This window comes from Panicum virgatum, chromosome 2N (assembly GCF_016808335.1).
Source record: "Panicum virgatum strain AP13 chromosome 2N, P.virgatum_v5, whole genome shotgun sequence".
NCBI classification, from domain to species: Eukaryota; Viridiplantae; Streptophyta; class Magnoliopsida; order Poales; family Poaceae; genus Panicum; species Panicum virgatum.
The window spans coordinates 69,824,165-69,840,417 of NC_053146.1; the positions used below are offsets into that span (position 1 = coordinate 69,824,165).

The 16,253-nt window shown below is 40.7% G+C and overlaps 2 protein-coding genes and 1 non-coding gene across 5 annotated transcripts; 2 read left to right on the plus strand and 1 right to left on the minus strand.

Moving 5' to 3' along the window:
- The first annotated feature begins 401 nt into the window (after positions 1 to 401).
- LOC120659054 (pyruvate decarboxylase 3-like) lies at positions 402 to 1,288 on the plus strand. The gene is made up of 3 exons (XM_039937124.1): positions 402 to 467; positions 576 to 695; positions 919 to 1,288. The coding sequence occupies exons 1-3, from the start codon at positions 402 to 404 to the stop codon at positions 1,237 to 1,239; spliced, it is 507 nt and encodes a 168-aa protein (XP_039793058.1). The 3' UTR covers positions 1,240 to 1,288.
- A 215-nt stretch (positions 1,289 to 1,503) lies between these two features.
- Positions 1,504 to 1,575, minus strand: TRNAH-GUG. The gene has a single exon. It is a non-coding gene; the product is annotated as a tRNA-His (tRNA).
- A 5,366-nt stretch (positions 1,576 to 6,941) lies between these two features.
- On the plus strand, positions 6,942 to 16,026 carry LOC120662255 (importin-11-like). 3 transcript variants are annotated; one of them, XM_039941425.1, is made up of 24 exons: positions 6,942 to 7,283; positions 7,435 to 7,544; positions 8,067 to 8,139; positions 8,242 to 8,303; positions 8,432 to 8,573; positions 9,024 to 9,242; positions 9,341 to 9,407; positions 9,753 to 10,158; positions 10,545 to 10,692; positions 10,763 to 10,923; positions 11,132 to 11,231; positions 11,357 to 11,431; positions 11,524 to 11,658; positions 11,939 to 12,031; positions 12,537 to 12,719; positions 12,802 to 12,906; positions 13,415 to 13,573; positions 13,908 to 13,952; positions 14,061 to 14,282; positions 14,696 to 14,802; positions 14,874 to 14,930; positions 15,027 to 15,111; positions 15,191 to 15,466; positions 15,549 to 16,026. In XM_039941425.1, exons 1-23 carry the CDS (start codon positions 7,143 to 7,145, stop codon positions 15,353 to 15,355), a joined length of 3,060 nt encoding a protein of 1,019 aa, XP_039797359.1. In that variant the 5' UTR covers positions 6,942 to 7,142; the 3' UTR covers positions 15,356 to 15,466; positions 15,549 to 16,026. The 3 variants fall into 3 exon arrangements, with proteins under 3 accessions (XP_039797359.1, XP_039797360.1, XP_039797361.1); XM_039941426.1 differs by having other exon boundaries at positions 7,004 to 7,283; positions 7,435 to 7,668; XM_039941427.1 differs by having other exon boundaries at positions 7,255 to 7,283; positions 7,435 to 7,668; positions 8,437 to 8,573.
- Positions 16,027 to 16,253: the final 227 nt, after the last annotated feature.

The window sequence follows — 16,253 nt, forward strand, 5'->3', positions numbered from 1 at the left end:
GAGGCTGAAATCGCTAGCTATTTGCCTACGTGGATGGAGAGAGAAAGAGAAAAGCTATGTTGCCAGCGACGAACTCATCGCCTATCTCGCACGTTCCCTAACGAGCTCACAGTCACTGACTTCTCTTCCACTCCTGTCAGTACTGCCCTGCTGTGCATTATTTTTCTTTTTTAAATTTCTAATCGCTAGCGATTTTCAGCTCCTCATTGCGGACACCCTAAGGCTATAATTATATCCTCCTCCTCCGCTCCCGACTCCCAGCCCAAGAAACAATCTCGGATCCACAACAATTGATTCATGGACACCAGCACCATCGGCTCCGTCGACGGCCACCGCCCTGCTGCCAGCGGCGCCGTTGCCTGCCCTGCTTCCTACATGCACATGAACATGACGACCTCGTCATGGCGGAGACGGGGGACTCGTGGTTCAACTGCCAGAAGCTCAGGCTGCCGGACGGCTGCGGGTACGTACGGTACGGTGGTAATAATACCATCGATCGTCGTCGCGCTCGATCATTGCATTGCATTAATTATTACTGTAGTAGGAGTTTGTTGATCGCCGACTGAGCTGTGCAGGCTTGTGCTCCATGGCTGCTGTACGGGTCCATCGGCTGGTCGGTAGGGGCGCTGCTGGGCTACGCGCAGGGCGCCACCGACAAACGCGTCATCGCCTGCATCGGGGACGGCAGCTTTCAGGTCGGTCGTCGGAGAATATATATATATAGACACAGAATCAGTGGCGGAACCAAGATTTTAATTTTGGGTAGTCCTAACAACTACATGTGTATCATTTCCTATGCTTTATACAAAAGTTTGTTAAATTATTAATAAGTACTAAAGGGAATCACAAAATTTAGGGTAGTCCTAAGACTACCGTGCTACCTTGCTGGGTCCGCCACTGCACACAATATGCATGCAGGTGACTGCTCAGGATGTGTCGACGATGCTCCGGTGCGAGCACAAGAGCATCATCTTCCTGATCAACAACGGCGGCTACACGATCGAGGTGGAGATCCACGACGGGCCCTACAACGTTATCAAGAACTGGAACTACACGGGGCTGGTGGACGCCATCCACAACGGCGAGGGCAAGTGCTGGACGGCGGCCATCGACACGGCCACGGGGGACAAGACGGACTGCCTTTGCTTCATCGAGGTGGTGGACGACACCAGCAAGGAGCTCCTCGAGTGGGGATCCAGGGTCTGCGCAGCTAACTCAAGGCCACCAAACCCGCAGTAGGAATATTATATCAATAAATAAAAGACCCGGATTTTACATTAATATTATATTATATATGGATTATGGAGAGCGACACAATTACTCTTTTACTTTTCTTTTCTCTTTCATTTACAAGATTCTGTAGTAAGTATATCGTAACGACGACACTGAATGGTCGAGGACTATAGCATTGCAGATCTTCAATTGTTCAGTACAAGATGCATGCAATGCTGACTGCAGAGAACCGCAGCCTGCCGGGACAAAAAAAAAACAAAAAACAATCTTTGTGGCTGCTGGGATTCGAGCCCAGGTCTCCACGGCCACAACGTGGAATTCTCACCACTAAACTACAGCCACTTTGTTCAGGCATCTGGAGTTTGATCTTATAAATATCAATTCGTAGTTTTCCCTGCCTACAATCGAATTTTAGAGGGACAAAATGCTTAGTAGAGCCGTAGAGGAGAGTGGCACCTATATGATGGATGTTACTTCATGATTGGGTTCAGGAAAAATTTATTAGACCATCGTTGTTATTTTCTGCAATTGTTCTTGCTCAACATGTCAGTTGGGTGAAATAGTGATGTGTTGGGCTGGCTCGAGCCTATTACTGATGCTGTTCTGAACTGAATAGAAATCAAATGCCGATAACCTCTGGAACTACCACACTGCCTTGTTCATGTTTTTTTTTTTATAGGCTTGCTCATGGTGTTGCGTTGTGTCTTGTGTGTATACGTAGCTGATGCCTGATGATGACATCGCCAGTGGACACATTCAGGGTAAGCCTCTTTGTATGCAAGCTATGTGTCCAATGAACATACTCAAATGATGCCATTGCCAACAGTGAAACATGTGGCAAAACTGGAGGCCTCATCCTATAGGTGAAGTTGATGAGCTGATTGCTGCTTGCATTATCCTCTTTTGGATTTTGTAGAGCAGGATAATTATATCATGCTTGGCTATATGAACTACTCTAATAAGTACGGATGTATCATTGATTACATTATTAGGTCCTGTTACATTGAAGTCTTTTAATCATAATACCACAACCAATTTATTCTCTGTACACATTTGATTTCATTTCCCGGCTTGGTGAACTTTCCTTTAATGTTGGAAACTACAAAACATTTTGTATATTTTGTGGTTGAGTTGTAATGCTCCCATTAGCAAACTAGAGTTGCAGAGGATCTCTAGCCAGTTGGGAGTTGAAATGATAACCTGAATAAATGCTAAACTCGAGTGACCTTTTCTACTGCTACTTGTCTCATGGGCACCTTTTCCTGCTTATATTTGTTGATAATCCTTTTCCTGCATATATTTGTTAATTGTGACCTGCTATTAACTCCTTGCTTCTTCTGAGTTCAATCAAGCTTTGGTTTGGATGCATATTTCTTACAGGTAAGTGTTGGCATTGTTTTTTTTTTGGCACGTGTCAATCTCTTGGGCAGGTGGCCGATTAGAATGAGCTGATGCTGGACAGAAGGAAGAAGCTGGTGAAGATTGAGCCTTTGGGCCAAGAAGAAGCGTCGCAGCCGATGGAGCTAAGGAAGGAGCCAACGTAATAATGTTGGCAAGTTATCTTATAGATTTTCTGTTGATTAGTTAGGCAAATTTTGTTTCGTGTTTATCAAGTTGTAATCTTACCGTATCAGCAAGGGAGGTTAGATTTAGACTATAAATAGCAGACCTCCGTCATTTGTAAACACTGATCAACCTCATCCAACCAAAACTCTTACATTCAAGTACCTCTACTTTCCCATACGGTGGCTTTCCCCTAATTGCATTAGTTTTTCTCTTTCTGAGTTCTTCTCAGCAGGTATGTTCTTCACTTGTTGAAAAGTTCCATGTCGAGTTGCGTAAGCAGGTCCAGGTTGATGGCGCATCGCTTCTTCCTTTGCTTATAGTGCTCAAAAGTTACCAAACATGTTAAATCCGTCCGATGGGGTTTAATTGTTCACAATTTACATAGTATGTTAGATCCGTCTGGAGGGGTCTAGCTTTTTCACCAGTTATCGAGCATTCTGGATCCGTCCGATGGGGTCTGGTTTGCTCACCAGTTATCGATAAAAGTTAGCAATCTGTTAGGTTAATTGATCTGTTAATCTGGCTTTTTGTTGCTTTTATCACCAAATTATCAACATCTGGATAGATTTTTCTAGGTTAATATGTTTAACCTAGTTTGCTTAAGTTTTTGTAGCACGTAATCCAACCTAGATCCATCTTGATCGGCTACCTCTCGTGATCCGACCACGCAGGCCGATTTAGATCTAATCTAGGTGTTGTTCACAGGTCATGCTACTTTAAGCATGGTCTGCCCTCCCTACAATCGGCTGTATGATAGCCGATTGCTGGAATCATCATCGGCTGGCTAGCCAATGGCCTATCCTCCTTGCCAATTGTATATCAAATTCACTGGCACGCTTAGCGCACCGCACGCGCACCCTTGGGTTTGGTACGTCGGAGCAAAGCAGATCTTTCCGACCCTAGCGTACGTGGTGCGCGTGAGTTTCCCCCATCCAACAGTGGGAAATTTTCGCGTCAACAGTAAGGGCAAAGGTGACAGTGATATGCGGTTTACATGTTTTTCTTGGTCTTTCATGCATTTCATGTGCCATTATGGTTCCTAATCACTCCTGTAAATCCTTCATGCACATGGGGCCTGCTTATAATTTCATTACATATTAAGTGATTTATTGTTCTGGTTTTCTATCCAACTAGGGAGCATTCAAATAAGTACGATAAATTTTGGTCTGTTAAAATGGTCTTGAGGTTCTTTTATCCGTTTTATCACTTCATTATCTTTATAGGTATGACATATATGTGTCATTTTTCTTAATATGTTGTTATGTATCTGCATTTAGATACCTTGCAAGATCTTATGGAACAAGGAGGGCCAAAATCTTCGGGATAGTGTAAGTTAATAAAGATTTTCTTGGCTAAGATTTAACTATTATAGTGTTGGCAATATATTTTTCTCCGCAATGTGTAAAGTGTTAAAATCAGTATGCTGCCATTACATTAGGTTTATTATTTGCATCAATGTCTTTTGATTTCTTGAAAAATACTTATGACTGAATTCCTATCTTCATGATGCACTCCTTCGGAACTGTTGTAGTATTTTACGCCATCAACACTTGGATATGTTGCATCAAACATTTTCTCCCTCCTGTGACAATCTTTCTGTGATCTTTCCCCTCACAATTCCTTGATATAGTTTATTTTCTATTGTTTCTTGTTCATGCCCAGAGTTTAATTAATTATGTACTCTGTTAGCAGGGAACTTAAGAATTATACGGTGATCAATACAAGCATCATATAGGACTCTGCATATAGTATTATTGTCACAATACTATGAAGTTCATGATACTTTTATTTGTGAAATTGGATATCATGTGATGCCTTAGAGAAAATTATATAGGACTGGCCTGATTTTCCTAGAGGTAGGGATAAATTTGATTGGTAGAACCTCGACGCTGGCAATCCGGCTTCTAATCTGATACGATTCGAAGTCCTGCAACCATTACACCGCTACTCCATTGATTATCAACCAAGCACAACTCGATTGACCTTGCCAAGAATGCCTTTCCTACAAACGAATGCAATCTGAAATTACAGATGTGTATGAACCGAAAATCAAGATGGGGTTGAAGCTCTAATCACAAAAGAACTAGTTGCCACAGTGGCGAAGAACAAAAACAGGGCCCTGATTCACAGCAAAAGTACTCGGCGTCACAGTTACAATAAAGAAGACAGTTTCTCGATGGAAGACTTGATCTAAACAAAACCCAATGATTCTAGGTGGCGGCTACTGAGTTTATACCCTAAGGGACGCCTAGGTTTGCTAGTGGTGGCCAAGGGGGTGTACACCAATTGGGCCACTTGAGCCAACATGGTATATGAGCCAACAGCCCAAAAGACGGCGGCGCAGCGCCTTGGTAGATTCTGGACATCACATTGTTTCGATGATTCCTGTTTACTCCGGCCGAGTTTATGCATAGGGTTAGATCCATTTGAAAGCTTATCTCCTTAGCTTTCCATGGATATGTATAACGTCCAAAATGGACTATGTATGTGACCTAGGCGTCACTTTTAGTGTGTGCTGCTCCTGGACACCGAGGTGGCCTCGAACTTGAGTTGTTTTGGGCCTCCAGCTCGAGGAGTCGAACCGAATGAGCTTTGGGCCTCCTTCTCGATTTGACAAGTTTTGTTGGTCTCCTTCATCTTTATGTTAAATCACCCAATTTGGCCGTATGCATACATGTCGGGTCCTCAATAGCAAAATATGGTAAATTATATTTGATCTAGGCATGATACCTTTACTCTTTTGATATTTAACTAATTTCTGATAAACTTTTCAAGCTGAAGACGCCACAATATTGAACGATAGTATGGGACCTGATGAGAATAGTGATTGGATGCGATGGATCGATTCATACCAACCACATGTTGAGAAACTATCATTTAGCCACGTGACAATCCACAAAGTAAGCGTACACGTAAATGCATGAGAAATCCTGAGTAACTAATGGTTTACACATTCATACTTTATTCAGGCAATGTAACACAACATTTTAATCTGATCCGCTACCAGGTTTTGCGGAGTTATAGAGTGGCTGCCAAATTTTGTTAATTTTCATTTCTAAAATGTGTCCTTTGGATTGTGGTATGCCAAATAAGTGGTTTTGCATGCTAATTCAGTGGCTTTGTTAATTAAATGTTAAAGTGTGCCGGTATGGCACCTTTTGTGTTGGAACCTACTAACCGTAGAAATTGCTTTGAATCATTGAGGCCCTATTTAGATCCCAAAATACAAAATGCAATTTTTTTGTAAATCGCTTGCACAGTGTACTAAATGTAGTCGAAAAATAAATCGCATTACACAAATGAATTGTAAATCGCGAGACGAATCTAATGAGCCTAATTATGACGTGATTAGACACTAAATTGCTACAGTAAACATACTCTAATGATAGATTAATTAGGCTCATTAGATTCGTCTCGTAGTTTACAGACGAGATCTGTAATTAGTTTTGTGATCAGTCTACATTTAATACTTCAAATGTTGAAGATTCTATAGCAAAAATGCAAAATGTAAAATGAACTAAACAAGACCCGAAGATATTGGAATGGAACTTGAATAGAGAGGAGAGATGAAGAGACAAGCCATGTTGTGACTTGCACAAGGTAAGTGATTGAATCTCCCTCCCTCACGCTTTCTGCTTCATTAGAGATTCGAGAAAGAATGATTACTCAAAATCTAAGCAATAGTTTGATCCATCTTTTTGCAGACATTTTGAGGACAGATGATGCCAACTCCACATTGGACAAAAAACATATATTGTTCCTGATTATTTCTTTCTACAGAAGTCTTCTTTTCTTGATAAAACATCACTTGACTCTGTAATTTGATTAATTGCGTCAGTGTTTGGCGGGTAATATGTTAAATCCATTGACCTGGTCACTACAAAACTTTGAGTTGTGGTTTTTTGCTGTAGCTTTACTACTGTAAATGTAATACGTGTGTAATGTGTATAAAAAAAAGGGAAATTGGTCTATCACAAAACATGAGTTGTTTAATTCAATAACTACGTTCGAATCAACTGTTTTTTTTATATTGTTATTTTCTGTTAAATGATCCATATACTACAATATAAATATTTTGTCGTCTGTAGGCAAGATCCTAGTACAAAAAAAAAAGGAAAAGGGTGTCTCGTTTGGCCAGCCAGCCCTCTGTTTGCGGCCGACTTGCAACATTTTTTTTCCCTCCCTTCTCTCTCAGTCTCTTGCAATCGCAAAAACCTCCTCCTCTGCAGTCTGCAGTCCCCGACATCTTCTCCGATCGCCCCGTGCCGCCGCCGCCTCCTCTTCTTCATACTATTGCCCGCCGCCTCCGCCGCCTCATCACCCGCCGTTTACGGCGGTGCGGGATGGCTCTCTCCGCCGGCGATGTGCCGACCATGTACGCTGTCCTCGTCAACTCGCTCAGCGCCGACGAGGCTGCGCGCCGCCCGGCGGAGGCAGCTCTCGCGCAGTGCGAGACCCGCCCGGGTTTCTGCTCCTGCCTCCTGGTAATCCATTCCACCTCCCCTCCCCCAGCACATCGCATCGCATCCACGGTTCCTCTAGGGCTTGCCCCCTTCGCCTCCGACTGCCCGATCTACGGAGCACCTGCCTGCTTCAACACCCAGCGGCCTGATTATCTGGTTTGCTGCTTCGCAGGAGATCATTTCGGCGAGGGGATTGGCTTGTCGCGAGGATGTGCGCCTCCTCGCCACAGTCTATTTTAAGAACAGTATCAACCGCTACTGGCGGCATCGCCGCGATTCCTAGTCAGCCCCGCTACCCCCACTCTCTCCGTTTCGTTAATTAACTCATTCATGTCTGTGTTTCAAAGCCTGTCTGCAGGGGTTAGTGAGTGGGCAGGCAGGGTATTTTGTTCTTGACAACACCATGGTACTGTCCCAGATGCTCGGCCTAGGCTCACTGTTCATGTTGTTTTGTCCCGCAGCATTTTCAATATTGTATCAATTGTTTGTTTAAACCCATTGCCATTTGTTAAGAGTGACTGGCAATTCTAACTTAAATTCAATCACTCATGGAACACTAATAACTGGTCTCAAGAGGGGTTCTAACCTTCTACATCCATATTGACTAATTCTGAATCACCTTTTCATGGAGTAAATGGTTCTTTGGATTTGTTGGTGACACAAACACTACATTTCTGAAATAATTTTTCTGCTCAGATGTTTACTCCGATGATTTGATATTGCAAAGCATCAATGACACACTTCTTCAGCTACATGTTAATAGTTATTGGCATCTCACTTATCAGGTTAAATTCTTTGGTGCAGTGGAATTAGCAATGAGGAGAAGGACCACCTTCGGAAAAATCTTCTGCTAAATATTCGTGAGGAGAATAGCCAGGTGTGCACTAGATAATATGCACCCTGTTTCAGCCATACAATGGTAAACACATACAATGTGTGTTGATGACTATTTTTTTTCTTTCTAAATGCTGCAATATAGATTGCACTGCAGCTAGCTGTACTAATATCCAAGATTGCGCGCTTGGATTACCCAAAAGAGTGGTATGTATTTATGACACAAAACTACTATCAGCTATCTTGTACACAACTACTATCATCTACCTTGCACATAGTCGAATTTGCCATTCAAGGCCACAATGGTTCCTCAGTCCTCACATCATGCCATTCAGGTCAGACCTTCTCTCTGTATTGGCACAACAACTGCAATCTGCTGATGTTCTTGCTTCGCATCGCGTGTTTATGGTCCTCTTTCGAACTTTAAAGGAGCTTTCAACTAAACGGCTTGCCGTGGATCAAAAGAATTATGCAGAGGTAATTTCATTATCCAGAATCTACTTATCCATAGATATTGGTACTCAGGTGTGCTTGTGTTCTACTCATTGATATTTTTCCCTTTTTAATAAAAAAATAGGTCGTCTTGTATCATAATGCTTGTTGCCAATGCCCATAATGCATGAGACACAACATAGCAGATGCATGTTAAATCTGTATTTTCTTCATTGAACTTATCAAGGGTGGGATTACCAGGTGGATTGTTATAAGCCTTTCACTATTGTCAAGTTATTCTTGAACTGATCAATAAACATGTCTTCCATATTCCATAGCAACCACTATGTGCCATCGTTCTCTTAAAGTGTGAATTCTTGCTGCTTGTTTTTAATAACCCTATTCATTGTAATCATATCCTTACTTAGATGTTGAAGTATTATTTGCAAACAAAGCAGCATGAGCATGTTCTTACACATCTTGTTTTCTATATAGATCACTGGCCACTTGTTTGAGTACACCTGGAACCTTTGGAAGAGCGATGTGCAGACTATATTGCAGAATCTTTCTATGCTCTTGCAGCGAAATGACATGGATTCCATTTTGGAGCAATCAAACGACCTTATTTTGATTTGCGACCGGTGGTTGCTCTGCTTAAAGATCATTCGACAGCTAATTTTTTCAGGTTATGCTAGTGACTCAAGAACTGCACTGGTATGCTGATTATCTGTTCTGCTCATAGTGTTACTACTACTGAATGTCCATAAGCTGTTCCAGAAGCAAGATCTGCAACTAGCTGTTGTGCTTTGTAGGAGGTCTGGCAGGTCAGGGAAGTTTGTCCAACGGTTTTGACAGCCATTAAATCCCTTCTTCCATATTGTAAGTTACATATTTTACTTGTGAGCTTTCCTGACCTGTGCCCTTTTTCCTTTGTTGTTTCAATTTGGCAACAGTTCTAATACCCAGGAATTTCTCTGATCATGTGCACCACTAGATAATATATTTCAAATTTAGGCATTATTGTTTTGTGATATCTTTTCATTGCCTTGCATAGCTATTGACTTGGCTATTTAATCTACTACTTCGAAGATGCTATTGACCTCTCGATTATAATATCCAGAAAACTCGGAGGGTGATATTGTAGTCTTGTTTGTAAATAGCCTCGTTAACCTCTTTTCTTGGATCACACAAGTAAATTGTTTGCTGTTGTTTCTTACTTTACAGACGACTCCTTTAAAGACAAGCAAGCTAAACTCTGGGACTTTGCAAAAAGGGCATGCATTAAGTTGATGAAAGTCCTTGTTACCTTACACGGCAGACATCCATATTCTTTTGTTCACCAAACTGTGCTTCCAGCTATAGTTGACTTCTGCTTAAACATGATTACAAGTCCTGAACAGGCTGGCACATCTTTCGAGGAGTTTCTTATACAAAGCATGGTTTTGGTTAAATCAGTATTGGAGTGCAAAGAATACAGACCAAGTCCCACAGGGCGGGTGATCCATGAAAATGCACAGCCTTTAAGTCTGGAGCAAAGAAAGAAAAACTTTGCTGCAGTGGCTAGTGACATGCTGAAGGTCGTTTTGCCTGGTGATCGAGTCATGTTGCTTTGCAACATTTTAGTAAGGAGGTAGTTTTTTATTCTCTGGAAAGCATACAATGAATCTTGTCAAGTTTGAGTAAGATAATAATATGACTTCTCTCGTTATTAACTGAGAAAAATATGCATTACTACTGAACATGCACCTGAACACACCATATGGCCAGCAATGTTATTATATTTTTCACTTTTCATTGGTGCACTGGTATCCTGCTTAATGAACCCATCTTTAGTATAATAGCAGTAGAACAGGCTATATATTGAATGGTACCTATTTTTTACGTTTTCTAGTGTTCACATTACATCCATATACATTCGCTCCTGAGACCGAATGATCTTTTATTCATATTGTGCTTCCATATCAGTTTGGTTTTTCTGGTCTTCTGGTACATTGAAAGTTTCCAATTCTTGTGCAGATACTTCATTTACACAGCAAAAGATTTGGAAGAATGGTCAGAGAATCCTGAGTCCTTTCACCATGAGCAGAATTTGGTTCAGTGGACTGAGATAAAACGGCCATGTGCTGAAGCCCTCTTCATTGTTATCTTCGAGAAGTATAGAGAGGTGTGTAAATTAAATGTTTGTTGTGGCTATGAGTCTAATGAATGCTTATATATAATCTGTGTTGTGTCAGCTGCTAGCTCCAGTTGTTGTTTCTGTTCTTCGCGAAGCTATGGCTGTTTCTCCACCACAAGAAACTGATGTTACTGCTGGAATGCTTTTAAAGGATGCCGCATATACAGCTGCTGGGCATGTTTATTATGAACTTTCGAACTACCTCAATTTTAATGAATGGTAAGTTCAAGAGCAACTATAAATGTTGATCTTTGTAATTCTACGAGTTACTTTAGTGAAAATAATACCAGTAGTTGTGGAGGTGTTTGCAAATTCTCTTACATGTTTGCATGTTACTATCTTTTGTTTGCTTATTGACTGAGCATTATCAATGGTCATAGTGGATTCTAAATCACTGTATTTCGTTGGTCCCCCCTCTTTTCTACAGGTTCCATGGATCTCTATCTATTGAAGTTTCAAATCATCACCCCAACATGCGTATCATTCGTAGAAAAATTGCATTGCTACTTGGGCAATGGATTTCTGAGGTTCATGTTCTTTAAAATTATTTCAGAAAAGTGAAATGTGATATAGTTTTGTTTCTGCACAGCTTGTAGGTTTACAAAATACTATGTCTTTATATTTTTAGTCTCTGACATTTGTTGCTCTATAGATCAAGGGTGACACTCGGAAATTGGTCTACCACGCTTTGGTTGGATTGCTGCAGGATAATGACATAGCTGTTAGGGTATGTTCTACATCAACCTCTGCTATCCCTTGACATTATGAGTACATACCTGTACTAGCTTGAATAACTTGTTCATCCTTTCCAATATTCAGCTAGCAGCATGCTCTTCTCTGTGTTATCTATTCCAAGAATCTAGTTTTTCGGAACTAGATTTGTTTGAATGTCTTCCTACATGTTGGACAATGAGTTTCAAGTTGATAGAAGATGTTCAAGAATTTGATTCAAAGGTTTGTATGTAAATATTGCAAAAAAAAAAACGATGCCTCCTTTACCCATTTAAATTTCATATTGTGCTATTAGTTTATACCATGCTCATGCTGAAGAAGTTAGTTAGGAATCCTGACTTAACATGGTATTGACTATCAGGAAGCAATGAATGGTCACATGAAATTTTTTTGCTGGTAGCATGTACTTGTTGCACACTAAATCTTGTACTGCTATTTTCATGAATTTTCAAGTCTTGCCCTCCCTGACTCTTATCACCTAATTTTGCCTATTTGTTTGTAGGTGCAAGTGTTGAACTTCATTTCAGTTCTTCTTGAACATGCTGGAGACAAGATTATTCCATTCGCAAGTCAGTTATCACAATTTTTCCAGATGGTATGGCTCTAAGATTTAAGTGGGATAAACATCCTGCTTCCTGTTTGTTGTACTCTGTTCATAGAGTAATAAGGACATATATTTCATGTTGGAAAGATGCGCATAGTGCTTTTACATACCATCATTTGCTAAATGTTACACTAGAAGGAAGGTATAATGTGAGCATTTTGGGCAATATGCTTTCTTTGGTTTATGCATCACAATTTCAACATCTGTTGCTGTCTGTCGTAGAAAATGGACGAATATTACAGCATTCCATTGTATTAGATTTATCCTTGATAGTATTTGTAATCAAGGACAGCTGGTGAAAAAATTACTGCCTGTCCTTTTACTTTTTTAATACACAAGTAATATAGCATCACAATACCAAATGTTGATCAGGGCGTTCTGATAAAAAAAGACTGCTAGGTCTGTGGAGGAGTTTATCAGTTCAATATCCATATAACGTGATGATTCTCCTTTGTGCTTCAAATTCATTAGTTGCCTTTTTTTCTTTTATTTCCAGATATGGGATGAATCTGCAGGTGAAAGTTTGCTACAGATTCAATTGCTAACGGCACTGAAAACTTTTGTTTCTTCACTTGGATTCCAGTCACCTCTTTCTTACCATGTGCTTATTCCTATACTCCAAAATGGCGTTAATATTGACAGTCCTGATGCTCTTAATCTTCTTGAAGACAGTGTTCTGGTAAGTGATTCTTAGCCAAGTTGACATACACACAAGAACATGTGTGTGCATAAACTTCTAATGTTCAGAATTCATACCGCAGTTATGGGAAGCAACCCTTTCAAACGCCCCTTCCATTGTACCTCAACTTCTGGATTTATTCCCTTACCTTGTGGGCATTGTGAATCGAAGCTTTGACCATCTGGAGGTTAGAACACCCGCCCCTAAAAAAAAGAATGGAAACCTCTCTTTTGGTTCTTTCAGAATAGGGAATTGTGTTTTGTTCAAGTACAATCTGATTTAAAATGACATAAGACTATTCCCAATTAATTTAACTCCATGTAAGTTGGCTCCTTTTACTAGTTTGGTGCATTACTTTTTTTATGGGGTTCGGTGCATTACTTGGGAGTAAATCCAGTCTGCAACTATTTGCAGCATATTACTTTATCTACTTTTTGATTCACAAAAGATGTAATGAATTCAAAAGATCATTTACCACCAATTAAGCTTACCATTATGTTTATTTATTTTGATCTCAGTGTAATTAATTAGGGAATATCATTTGGAGGCTGCAAGTGTTGCAGGTTATGTTTTTGTTACCAAGCACATGACACTCTTATTCTTACTTGGATTATGTTTCAGTCTATAGGTTACATGCCATGTCTCCAGATTACATATTCTGTTTGCTTTGACACTCAAATTATTCAATTTTGCAGGTTACAATCAAAATAATTGAGGATTATGCAATTTTTGGTGGATCAGAATTTTTGAAAAGCCATGGTGCAAGTTTAGCGAACATCATTGATACTATTATTGGAAATGTCAATGACAAAGGACTTCTCACTTCACTTCCTATTGTTGATCTTCTTATTCAGGTTCAATATTTCACCCTAGTGAAACAACTCTGATTTCCCAAATAACTTCTACTGGTGTTGTGGTTGGGCCAATATCGATGTGAGGGAGCCTAGTTATTCGCTCCTTATTAAATTTATGATAACCATAATGATTCGAACTACAAGGGAATTGTTGGTCCTGGATATGTAGTGCTATGATTACGGAGTCATGCGCCGTTAATAAATCCATGGCCATTTTATATTCCTGTGTAGCCATAATGTCCTTTAGTTGAATTGTACAGACCTGTTTCCCTATTTTCAGTATGTTGCGGTTAGTTTTTTTTTCCTGAGATCTAATCAAAGCTTCTTGGTGCAGATTTTTCCTCTGGAAGCTCCACCATTGATGTCCAGTGCTCTTCAGGTAATTTTAGAGTTGGTCTTGTGTCTGGGATACTCAAATGATTCTGTATTCCATTCCATTATTTTTCATTTCCACCAATCTAACTTGTCCATTCATGACAAATTCTAGAAACTTATCTTCATATCTTTGAGTCAAGATGATGGGCAGAACCCATCAAGGACAGCTGTTCGTGCATCCTCTGGAGCTATTCTTGCCAGGCTTCTGGTGATGAACACCAACTTTTCAGCACAACTATTATCAGAACCTCCCCTTTTGGCGAGCATCCAACAAGCGGGTATTGCTGTGAGCAATAATATGCTTATTTCATTAATTGATATGTGGATCGACAAGGTACATCCTCCGACTGATCTGTTGCCTCCTTTGCAAACTGGGCACCTCGTTTTGGATATTGAGATACCTATATCATTTGATGCTTGTCTCATAATTCTGTTGGCTGGTGATGTCTCTTTCGTTTCCATCATTTGACTTGCATATGTGCTCAAAGCATGCTGCGCATATGGTGTATCTGACATATTCTTGGTTCCATTTATCTTTACCCGGTGATACTTTGTTGTAATGGAACTATTTCTGTTCAGAGAATCTCGCGCATGTGTCTAGAGATAGAATGATTACATCCGCTATTATCTTCACCTTTTGAAATCATGACACGTTTTGGCCGTGACATGCGCATCTTCTAAATTCTGAAAGAGCTCAGTGGTTTATGACTTTATGTGTCATTATTCAAGCACTATGTCATTGGACAGGTAGATGATGCAAATGCTACACAGCAGAAGGAGTACGCAATGGCTCTTTCAGTAGTTTTGACCTTACAGGTACCTCAGGTCATCGACAAACTTGATGACATATTAAGGTAAGATGTTGCTTTGTTATTAAGCTGAAACTCAAAGTCTGTCTCGTCAACTAATATATGATTTAATGCAGTGTCTGCACCACTGTCATAATAGGAAGCCGTGAAGTAAAGACTATCGATGATACTAGGTATCCTTTTGTGCTCCATTTTAATATGATTTTGGCTCTTCTAAACCTTTGAGGCCAATACTGTCTGTCTGTTATGCTTGATATAATCAATTGCAGTGGCGATATTACAAGCTCTTCCTGGATAGGCAATGATTGTTCAGGTTATTCCAATACTTCAAGCAAAGAGTTGAGGAAGCGCCAAGTATGTCATGCTTTTCTTAACTGTTCATTTCCAAATACAGCTCTGTAAGGGCACTGTCTCTGAAAGTTGTCTTGATCAGGTAAAGGATTCAGATCCTATCAAACAAGCATCGCTAGAGAATGTGCTAAGAGGGAACTTGAAAGCATGTGCAGCTCTCCACGGGGATGCAGCATTCAATGCGGCCATAAGCAGGATCCATCCATCAGCATTCGCTCAGCTCCAGCAGGCCCTGAATACTGCATAAGATGTGCATAGCTCCTTGATTCTTTGGTGTTCTTTTCAGTGGACTATTCTGAGGAACATGCAGTGCGTTGTGGGGCCACCATGGTGTAGAGTGCCAGGCCATAGAATCACAGTATGACCTACTTAAGCAGCGAGCACTTGAACAATGAGCCGCATGTCTCGATGTATGTAACATGGTCCTTGCTTCTTTTCAGGTGCTGCCATTTGATGCGCCGCATTTTCCAGCCTAGCGGTGATGTACCCAACTGTTGAATGTGGGATCTTACAGCAGTGTAGAGTGGCGGAGCTAGCGTGCGAGCATGTAGAGGTGATATGGGGCTGTTTATTCTTTTCAGATATTTTTGCTTATTTGGGTCTGTTGAGGCGTGTCATATGGTTTGTGGTGTGGCATAGGAGGATTGGGTTGATTTCGTCAGTCCTGAGGATGGCAGAGTTTTTAGAGCTGCCCATTCCAAAATGACTGACTGGTGGTCCGGGGTTTGATTATTTTTTTTCCTCCTCCCTGGTAAAATCAAAAGCATGGCGTCATTCATCATGCTAGTAACCCTGTAACTGTTTGAGAATGAAGTTGTCGTGTGGGAGGATAGAGTGTTTACTCTAGAATGCAATTTTGTTTCTAGAGGGTTTTTTTCCCTCTCCAGTAACGCATTCATGCTCTTGTATTGTGCCATAGATTCTTCCTGTCAATGTCTGCCTTGGATGTGCAACGCATGACCTCGAATCAGTCACATGCCTAGCCTGCTCAACAGCATAAACCGACTCGGCCTAGGTGAGCTGCCGCTGCCGCCGCCACCTTTTTTCGGCATGCATTGCTACGGGGTTGATAACTTCAACACCATAAACAGAGCATGAAAACTTCATTCATATATATAATATAACAAACAATATGATCGTGTTAA

Bases quoted from the DNA above. Each gene is read 5' to 3' on its own strand.
- LOC120659054 (XM_039937124.1), top strand. From the start codon at position 402: ATGGCGGAGACGGGGGACTCGTGGTTCAACTGCCAGAAGCTCAGGCTG. The intron at 468-575 runs GTACGGTACGGT...TGAGCTGTGCAG, and splicing joins TGCCGGACGGCTGCGGGTAC to GCTTGTGCTCCATGGCTGCT. The intron at 696-918 runs GTCGGTCGTCGG...ATATGCATGCAG, and splicing joins TCGGGGACGGCAGCTTTCAG to GTGACTGCTCAGGATGTGTC.
- LOC120662255 (XM_039941425.1), top strand. From the start codon at position 7,143: ATGGCTCTCTCCGCCGGCGATGTGCCGACCATGTACGCTGTCCTCGTC. The intron at 8,140-8,241 runs GTGTGCACTAGA...GCTGCAATATAG, and splicing joins TTCGTGAGGAGAATAGCCAG to ATTGCACTGCAGCTAGCTGT. The intron at 13,953-14,060 runs GTAATTTTAGAG...GACAAATTCTAG, and splicing joins TGATGTCCAGTGCTCTTCAG to AAACTTATCTTCATATCTTT.